The sequence below is a fragment of the Moschus berezovskii genome, chromosome 20, assembly GCF_049115385.1.
Source record: "Moschus berezovskii isolate FMDL1 chromosome 20, NW_MosBer_1.0, whole genome shotgun sequence".
Taxonomy (NCBI): domain Eukaryota; kingdom Metazoa; phylum Chordata; class Mammalia; order Artiodactyla; family Moschidae; genus Moschus; species Moschus berezovskii.
In genome coordinates, this window is record NC_142479.1 from 53356090 (window position 1) to 53365607 (window position 9518).

The 9518-nt window shown below is 44.1% G+C and overlaps 2 protein-coding genes across 8 annotated transcripts; both read right to left on the bottom strand.

Annotated features, from left to right (window-relative positions):
* Positions 1-1164: 1164 nt before the first annotated feature.
* On the bottom strand, positions 1165-1824 carry LOC148774740 (uncharacterized). Of its 4 annotated transcripts, none has more exons than XM_088828491.1 (2): positions 1436-1824; positions 1165-1324 (listed from the first exon to the last, which is right to left on the bottom strand). In XM_088828491.1, exons 1-2 carry the CDS (start codon positions 1807-1809, stop codon positions 1165-1167), a joined length of 534 nt encoding a protein of 177 aa, XP_088684617.1. In that variant the 5' UTR covers positions 1810-1824. The 4 variants fall into 4 exon arrangements, with proteins under 4 accessions (XP_088684617.1, XP_088684616.1, XP_088684615.1 ...); XM_088828490.1 differs by having other exon boundaries at positions 1165-1555; positions 1673-1809; XM_088828489.1 differs by having other exon boundaries at positions 1165-1558; positions 1661-1809.
* A 6752-nt stretch (positions 1825-8576) lies between these two features.
* On the bottom strand, positions 8577-9236 carry LOC129537611 (uncharacterized). 4 transcript variants are annotated; one of them, XM_088828487.1, is made up of 2 exons: positions 8848-9236; positions 8577-8736 (listed from the first exon to the last, which is right to left on the bottom strand). In XM_088828487.1, the coding sequence occupies exons 1-2, from the start codon at positions 9219-9221 to the stop codon at positions 8577-8579; spliced, it is 534 nt and encodes a 177-aa protein (XP_088684613.1). In that variant the 5' UTR covers positions 9222-9236. The 4 variants fall into 4 exon arrangements, with proteins under 4 accessions (XP_088684613.1, XP_088684612.1, XP_088684611.1 ...); XM_088828486.1 differs by having other exon boundaries at positions 8577-8967; positions 9085-9221; XM_088828485.1 differs by having other exon boundaries at positions 8577-8988; positions 9085-9221.
* Positions 9237-9518: the final 282 nt, after the last annotated feature.

The following is a 9518-nucleotide window of genomic DNA, read 5'->3' on the forward strand; positions in this document are numbered from 1 at the left end:
CTAGGAGGAGATATTTAAGTTATGTTAAGTGAGTGAGGAAGAGGAGACATTTGAATTGTTAAGTGAGGAGACATTTGAATTATGAGGAAAACTCTGAGAGATATACTCAGAAACAAAGCACAAAATCCAGATCTGGCATATTTTCTTGAAAATGCAGTAATATATAACTCATTGAGTTTTATTCACTAAATACATATAACTTTTTAATACATCAATCAGACCTTAATAAAGTGTTTTTTTAAAAAAAAAAATACAATGAAACATGGTATCTCCTCAACTGAACTCAAAGGGACATATAACCCATCTATGATTATAACTTGGAAATGTTGTTTATTAAGTGAAAGGAATTGAGTACATTAAATTCTTTACAGGCAATTTTAAAAAATTTCTTTGGCATGTACTCCACGCTCAGAAATTTTATCCTTTTATCCAAAAGGGAGCTAGTGGTATTAAAGAGTACAATGTGTTTAATTAATTTTTCCTAATTTAGTATATTAAGTCACATGCATATACACATATACATGCATGTCAGTTTTGTTCTAAAATTTTAAATTATCTATATCTGATGTAGCATCTATTGTCAAAGTGATTTCAAATGGGTTATTCTTTCTGTATCTTCATATACAATATAAATTGCCTAGTTAGTAACTAAAATGATCATGAAAATAATAGGGAAAAATGCCAGTGAATTTTTATGTGCAGAGAAGTTTATTAGAAAGCAGAGGAGTGACAAAACAAAAGAAATTCACTTGAGGAGAAAATAAAGGGTAAATTGGACCCCCCCATCCCCGATCTCTGGGTGTCAAGTCAATACCACTCAGCAGCTGCAGATAACGGCCACCTTGTGGACCACCTGCAGATCATGACCAAAATATCAGGAAGAATGAAAAATTTAGAGGACTGAGATAATTTCTTATCTGATGGATTGCAAATTAATTCTTATTTGGTGCTGATATAGAAAGGAAACTATAACAAGGGAGAATTATAAATGAACCAGAATATGCTCACAGAGTCAGCAGAACAGTGGTGGACCCACTGTAATCATGAGATTCAGCTAACTGAATGATGTCAGCTAGACTCCATGAGTCCTAAGGGTCAGCACTAAAAAGGATCTACATATGTGGGACGGAGGTAAGTGGAGGCAGTGGTCACAAGACAGCGGGCTCAGCAACAAGAGGAGGGACAGCACACGGGGCGGGGGCAGGTGGAGATGACACAGGTGGGCTGATAGCAGGTGCTGTGGCAGGAGACCCGGCCACACACTGGGCGCAGGCAGCAGCTCGGGCGGCAGCAGCTCAAGCCACAGCAGGAGGGGCGGCAGCAGCTGGAGATGCGGGGGCAGGTGGGCTGGCAGCACACAGACTGGCAGCACCGGGGCCTGCAGCAGCTGGAGATGCAGCAAGTAGGCCTGCAGCAGCTGGAACCACAGCTGGACCCACAGCAGGAGGGGCGGCAGCAGCTAGAGATGCAGCAGGTGGGGCGAGGGCAGGTGGGCTGGCAGCACACAGGCTGGCAGCACTGGGGCCTGCAGCAGCTGGAGATGCAGCAGGTAGGCCTGAAGCAGCTGGAACCACAGCTGGACCCACAGCAGGAGGGGCGGTAGCAGCTAGAGATGCAGCAGGTGGGGCGAGGGCAGGTGGGCTGGCAGCAGACGGGGCGGCAGCAGCTGGACACTCCACAGCTGGGGCGGCAGCAGGTGGTCCTGCAGCAGGTGGTCTGGCAACAACTGGGCTGGCAGTAGGTCTCCTGGCAGAGACTTCGGCCACAGCTCTGGTCAGAGCAGACGGAGCCACAACAGGAGCTGACCATGGTGTTAGAGGGTGGAGGTTCTGGGTGAGTTTCCAGGAAAGTGAGTTTCTTGAGTCTGAGAGTCTCCTTGGCCCACAGCCCCTTTATATCCTGCTGAAAAGCTGCTATCATGACATCATTATTTCCTTGTTATTGTTTACCCTCTTAGGGAAATTCATCATTTAATTACAAAATTGTGTGTTTCTCATTCAGTATTCCAAAATGGAGAAAATAACACTATTCCTTTTCCTGGTATGCTCCTGTGTGTCCAATTGAAAGCCCTGTACCAGTTCTTCCTTAGTGGGTGTCACCTTTGCTCCTGGTGGGTTCAATGTTTATGAAACATTAGTCCTATGACACTGACATTTTTTTTTTTTGAATGTGCTATTCTCTCCTATCACTGCTCTTTGAACATCAGAAAGAAAATGTTTCTTATAAGGCTCATGTATATTTTGCTGTCAAAGGTGAGGGGAACATGGCTTGTCAGATGAAACACTGAAAAGGAATTAGACAGAAAGATATTTGGGAAGAGGATGTCCCACAAATAATATGGATGAATGTGATCCTATGTGGGCATCTTGGATGATCAGGAAGATAGTTAGACCACAAGGAAGTTTCAAATTCTGTGTCTGATTTCATTCCACTGTCTCAAGCACTTAGCAATACTCATAGCTTTTAAATAGAAGAAACACATTTTTGCTGCATGTCTCCCAGGCTAGGCAATCAGAATGGGATGTTGTGATTTATCTTTTAGTTGTCAAACTTGTACACAGGATATTTCATTATAAAAGCATTTGTTACATATAAACATGTTTGGAATGATTAAGCCTTCAAAAATATGGATCCAAGACATTCTGTTGGGTAGTAAGAGAACTTGACAGATAACTCCTCATCTGTTTCCTGCAGATACTTGACACATGCATAAGAAACAGATTCAGTCAGTTCAGTTCAGTTGCTCAGTCATGTCCAATTCTTTGCAACCCCATGGACTGCAGCATGCCAGTCCTCCCTGTCCATCACCAACTCCCGGAGCTTACTCAAACTCATGTCCATTGAGTCGGTGATGCAATCCAACCATCTCATCCTCTGTCGTCCCCTTCTCCTCCTGCCCTCAATCTTTCCCAGCATCAGGATCTTTTCAAATGAGTCAGTTCTTCACATCAGGTGGCCAAAGTATTGGAGTTTCAGCTTTAGCATCAGTCCTTCCAATGAATATTTAGGACTGATTTCCTTTAGGATGGACTGGTTGGATCTCTTTGCTGTCCAAGGGACTCTCAAGAGTCTTCTTCAACACCACAGTTCAAAAGCATCAATTCTTCGGTGCTCAGCAGCTCCAGCAAGACCGTAGGCCCTGGAGCATTGTCTATGTGGTGCTGGGGTGACTGTGAGGAGATACCCCACATCCAAGGGCAGAGAAACGCCTGCAAGGTGGCAGCTGATGCTGGAGTGGTGGCTGTGTGGCGCTGGAGCAACTTTAAGGAGATACCTCATGTCTAAGGGCAAAGGAAAAGTCCCAGCAAGATGGTAAAAGGGGCAAAATCACATTTAGAATCAAAGTCCATACGTGCTAGAGATACTTAGAGGGCTCAAACATATCTTGTGCACACCAGGACCTAAAGACCCCACAGAGACTGAGACAGAACTGAGTTTGAGTGTCTCCTGAGGAGTTACACTTCAGCAGTGGACTGCTGAAGGGGCAGGGGCTCTGGGTGCCGTAGACCTGGGTGTGGCATAAGCCCCGTTGGAGGAAGTTGCCATTAACCCTACCACAGAGCCACCAGACCTTACACAGGACTGGGGAAACAGACTCTTGGAGGGCACAAACAAAACGTTGTGTGCACCAGGACCCGGGAGAAACAAGCAGTGACCCTATAAGAGACTGGCCCAGACTTGCCTGTGAGTGTCCAGGAGTCTCTGGCGGAGGCTTGGGTCGGCGGTGGCCTGCTGCAGAGCTGGGGACATTGAGTGTAACAGTGAGTGCATGGGACATTTTGAAGGAGGAAGCCATTATCTTCATTACCTCCATCATAGTTTGGCCCCAGGTAAATAGCAGAGAGAGAACATAGCTTTGCCCACCAACAGAAAATTGACAAAGATTTACTGAGCATGGCCCCAGCCATCAGAACAAGACCCAGTTTTCCCCTCAGTCAGTCTCTCCCATCAGGAAGCTTCCATAAGCCTCTTATCTTTCTCCATTAGAGGGCAGACAGACTGAAAACCAAACACAGAAAACTAACCAATCTCATCACATGGACCACAGCCGTGTCTAACTCAATGAAACTATGAGCCATGCTGTGTAGGGCCACCCAAGACAGACAGGTAATGGTAGAGTGTTCTGACAAAGCATGGTCCACTGTAGAAATAAATGGAAAATCACTTCAGTATTCTTACTTTGAGAACCCCATGAACAGTATGAAAACAAACAGTTTGGCAATAGTTAAAAGAAGGGCTTCCCTGATAGCTCAGCTGGAAAAGAATCCACCTGCAATGTGGGAGACCTGGGTTTGATCCCTGGGTTGGGAAGTTACCCTGGAGAAGGGAATGGCTACCTATTACAGTAATCTGACCTGGAGAATTCCATGGACTGTATAGTCCATGGGTTTACAAAGAGCTGGACACTACTGAATGGCTTTCGTTTTCAAAAGAATGACAGTTATTTATTTTAAGTCTTTATTTTTTAATTGGAAGATAATTCCTTTAAAAGGTTGTGTAGGTTTCTGCAGTACAACAATGTGATTGAGCCATAAGTATATATATGTCCCCTCCCTTTGAGCTGCCCTCCCACCCCAATCCCATCCCACCCCTCTAGGTTGTCATAGAGCACTGAACTGAGCTTCCCATGTTATTTTAAATGAAGGACTGAGATCAACATATATAGTATGTGGATAAGTTCCATATATTTTCAATAAAAGGTGAGGAATGCTGACGTTTATCATTTGTACAGTACTCATTATTCATTATGCTAAATTCACTAGGCACTGTGCTGTATTCACTAAGCATTGTGCTGAATATCTTATGTTTGTTTTGAATCTTTAATGCAGCATATAATATAGTGTGTGTTCTTACTACTTCTTTAAGCAATAGGCCAAAGAAGCATAGAAACGTTAAGAGGGAAAAAAGAAAGCTTGTGTGTAAGATTAAACAGACTTTAAGCTGTACTAGGACACCTGAGAAGGGGTGAAAAATAAAGCTTGCAAGCCTTTGCTGAAGCTGCTTCATCTTCCTGGAATGTTTCGTCTTTGTCGTTATCTCTGCAAACTCCTATTCCTCTGTCAAAACCCTAGCTTTCCCCTGAATGCTTCCTCCCAATGATTAACTACCCTGTTCAAATACAATTTGTCCCTGCATTGTGCTCCGAATTTTGCACTCTGCAGTGCAGAAACCCTGAGGGCATGAATTATAAAATTTAATTTTGTTACTGAGACAGAGCACATTAGTGACAAATGTTTGTCGAGTGAATGAAGGCTTTTGGATAAATTAAGGATATGTGATGGTCCTTTAAAAATATGTCTCTTTTGCCTGGTAGTGAAAAGTGGGAGAAACATTCCAAACAAAGGGATCATGGTTACACTTGAGGAAAACCACCTTCGTTTACGTGGCAAGCAACGTGTCACCTGATAAAACACATTTGTGGAAGTTCAAATTTGATGTGTAGAATGGACCTTATTTACAGGTAACCATGAATAAAGATACTGTATTAACACAGAAGCAGAAATGATAGAAAGGAGGTGAATACAAATGTTGACACTGGTTCTCTTCACTTCCAGACATCCCAATTTAGTTCTCTTTTGTGAGAAATAACCACCATCACTGTTTTAATGTCAATCAGCTAAAAATATCTGCTGAACATCTATTGTCTTTATTTGAATTGTACCCAAAGCAGATATTGAAACAAAGATGTGGGTGCAAGTAGTTCACCTGGGGGAGCGATTCTCGGAAGTACATATGAGGAAGTGGGAAAGGAAGCCAGGAAAGAAGAAAAAGTCAAAAGTCTGGTTTAATAATGCAGTTGGCACTGTGGGTAACTGAGGAATCAATCTGGGGCATACCTGAGGCTGGGAGCTATTAGCTGCCATGGTTATATGCCTAGAAAATCCCACGGAATCAACTGATATTATTGTTAACAGTGAAGCTGGCTGTCTTAGAAAATTGATAGATTTCTTATGCACTTTTATATTTCTTCATAAAATGTAATGGGAAAAATGAATGAACAGATCTGAGCAATAAATATAAAAGATATGTAAACAAATCTGTCAAGTAATATACTTATCTGGTATTGGAAGACTGTATTAACATTGACTGAAGGCAAAAAAATATTTGAATAAACATCGGAAAAAAATTTGCAAGGTGAGTTTGTGAATAAAGACATAAATGTCATACAAAAGGATTCAATAAGAATGTATCTCTATTTGTAAAAATTGGTTTTGAATGGGATTGGCAAAGACAAATGATAGGCAACTCAGTTTGATCACATTCTTTTGTGTTATTCAAAATTTTTAAAGAGAACATGTGTTTGTGTATAAGTGACATAAAATTCTTCAGTTCAGTTCAGTTCAGTCACTCAGTCGTGTCCGACTCTTTGCGACCCCATGAATCACAGCACACCAGGCCTCCCTGTCCATCACCAACTCCCGGAGTTCACTCAAACTCATTTCCATCGAGTCGGTGATGCCATCCAGCCATCTCATTCTCTGTCGTCCCCGTCTCCCCCTGCCCCCAATCCCTCCCAGCATCAGAGTCTTTTCCAGTGAGTCAACTCGTTGCATGAGGTGGCCAAAGTATTGGAGTTTCAGCTTTAGCATCAGTCCTTCCAATGAACACCCAGGATTGATCTCCTTTAGAATGGACTAGTTGGATCTCCTTTCAGTCCAAAGGGCTCTCAAGAGTCTTCTCCAACACCACAGTTCAAAAGCATCAATTCTTCGGCGATCAGCTTTCTTCACAGTCCAACTCTCACATCCATACATGACCACGGGAAAAACCATAGCCTTGACCTTAGAAAAGAATAAAAGTACTTCAGATAAAATTCACAGTTCTCTCTACAAATTCAGTTCCATAAGTTTTCTACGTTTATGTTTAAGCTTGTACTTATATACTATCGCTCAGTCATGTCCAACTCTTTGCAACCCCATGGACTGTAGACTACCAGGCTCCACCGCCCATAAGATTTTCCAGGCAAGGATATTGAAATGGATTGCCATTTCCTTCTCCAGGAGATCTTCCGGAACCAGGGATTGACCTGGGTCTCCCGCATTGTAGACAGACGATTTACCGTCTGAGCCAACAGGGAAGTCTTATTATACACTAAAAGATGATAACAACATTTCAGTCAGTCTTTCCAGCTCTCAAATTAACTGTTGTGAATTATAGAGTGCTTTCCGGTACTGTTTGAGTTCCTTAGGAAGCACACTCAGAGATGAAAATTAGCAAACAGGGTGTTTATTGCGAAGTGATCTTGGGATTAGTACTTCTAGGAGGAAAGGGAAGGGAAGTGAGCAGAAATGGACAGTTGGAGAAATCAAGCTGGGACATAGTTTCAGTGGACATCGAAGCATGGCACTGGGAAGGTCCCTTTTTACTCTTGGACATAAAATCACAGCCACCAGCAATACCAAGGAACTGTCTGTCACTAGGTCTGTTTCATTGCTTTGTATCACCTGCCTGGCACTGAAGGTAGTCCCACTATAAGGCAGAATAAACTGAATATTCTGAATAATAATAATAAACCAAATCTACTGAAGCTCTGGCTACCAGAATAAAGAAGAATTCCACTGTATGTAAAGGACTTCCATGGTGGCTCAGAAGATAAAGAATCTGTCGGCAATGCAGGAGACCTGGGTTCGATCCCTGGGGCAGAAAGATCCCCTGGAGAATGGAATGACAACCCACTACAGTATTCTTACCTAAAGAATCCGTGGACAGAGGAGCCTCGTGGGATACATTCCACGGGGTTGCATAGAGTTGGACCTGGCTGAGTGACTAACATTGCAACTGTGCATGTGGACGAAGGACTCATTGCATGTGACCCGGAGTAGAAAAAACACAGACTTTAGTAATCTACCTATCTGCTGCTTTTATAGGTGAAAAAGCCCTCAAAGGTGGTATTGTTAAAAATCATGAATTATGTTCAATCTTTCCAAATCTTTTCTCATGTTATTATCTTCATAGATGCTCTATCATTTCAGTTTCACCCCCTTCCCCATGAAGACTAGAAAATGATTAATTTATCTATTTTCTAGACATAACAAGGCAGTGATCAATGTCATTTGACCTCTCTTGAAGGTTGACTAATTTGTGCTGTTTGGCAGGTGCAGGTAAAATTCAATTACTTTGGATCGAAATATAAATCTTTATAAAAAGAAAGAGTAACAATCAGATTCAAATTTCAGTGCCGGTAGGAGGACATTTATTTAGGTTCATGGAAATAACAAGACATAAGAAAAACTTTACCAAAGAGTACAGCAAAAAAAATCTTCATTGGATTTCCATATCAGAGAGATAGAAATCAGTGGCCCTACAAGTGATAGAGACAAATTCCTATCATGAAAAACAGATGTCCTAAAGAAATAGGGACGAGTATTGGGAGATTGTTATTTCCTGGGAGATTCTGAGTGATCTCATTTGGAAGGGAGGGCATTTGGAGAGAAGTTAGAACGTGGGCTATGTATGTCTGGTGTTTGTTTATGAAATTCAAGGGACCAGTTCTCTTGAACCCTCCACATTTTAAAATAATCTCTGCAACTGTGGGGAGGGAGGAAATGAGGAAGCAGTATGTTCAAAGCAGAGATTCAGCAGCAAGAGGAGGGACAGCACACGGGGCGGGGGCAGGTGGAGATGACACAGGTGGGCCGATAGCAGGTGCTGTGGCAGGAGACCTGGCCACACACTGGGCGCAGGCAGCAGCTCGGGCGGCAGCAGCTGGAGCCACAGCAAGAGGGGCGGCAGCATCTGGAGATGCGGGGGCAGGTGGGCTGGCAGCACACAGACTGGCAGCACCGAGGCCTGCAGCAGCTGGAGATGCAGCAGGTAGGCCTGCAGCAGCTGGAACCACAGCTGGACCCACAGCAGGAGGGGCGGCAGCAGCTAGAGATGCAGCAGGTGGGGCGAGGGCAGGTGGGCTGGCAGCACACAGGCTGGCAGCACCGGGGCCTGCAGCAGCTGGAGATGCAGCAGGTAGGCCTGCAGCAGCTGGAGCCACAGCTGGAAACACAGCAGGAGGGGCGGTAGCAGCTGGAGATGCAGCAGGTGGGGCGAGGGCAGGTGGGCTGGCAGCAGACGGGGCGGCAGCAGCTGGACACTCCACAGCTGGGGCGGCAGCAGGTGGTCCTGCAGCAGGTGGTCTGGCAGCAGCTGGGGCGGCAGCAGGTCTCCAGGCAGAGACTTCGGCCACAGCTCTGGTCAGAGCAGACGGAGCCACAACAGGAGCTGACCATGGTGTCAGAGGGTGGAGGTTCTGGGTGAGTTTCCAGGAAAGTGAGCTTCTTGAGTCTGAGAGTCTCCTCGGCCCCCAACCCCCTTTATACCCTGCTGAAGAGCTGCTATCATGACATCATTATTTCCTTGTTATTGCTTACCCTCTTAGGAAATTTGATCATTTAATTACATAATTGTGTGTTTCTCATGCAGTAGTCCAAAATGGAGAAAAACAATATCTTTCCTTTTCCTGGTAAGCGCCTGTGTGTCCAGTTGAAAACCTTGTCCCAGTTCTTCCTTTTGGGTGTCACCTTTTC

What these genes read in the sequence shown, in the direction of transcription:
- LOC129537611 (XM_088828484.1), bottom strand. Translation starts at nt 9,221, where the DNA reads ATGGTCAGCTCCTGTTGTGGCTCCGTCTGCTCTGACCAGAGCTGTGGC. An exon ending in CCCCGGTGCTGCCAGCCTGT is followed by an intron (nt 8,872 to 8,916) that starts GTGCTGCCAGCC and finishes CTGCATCTCTAG; the next exon opens with CTGCTGCCGCCCCTCCTGCT.
- LOC148774740 (XM_088828488.1), bottom strand. Translation starts at nt 1,809, where the DNA reads ATGGTCAGCTCCTGTTGTGGCTCCGTCTGCTCTGACCAGAGCTGTGGC.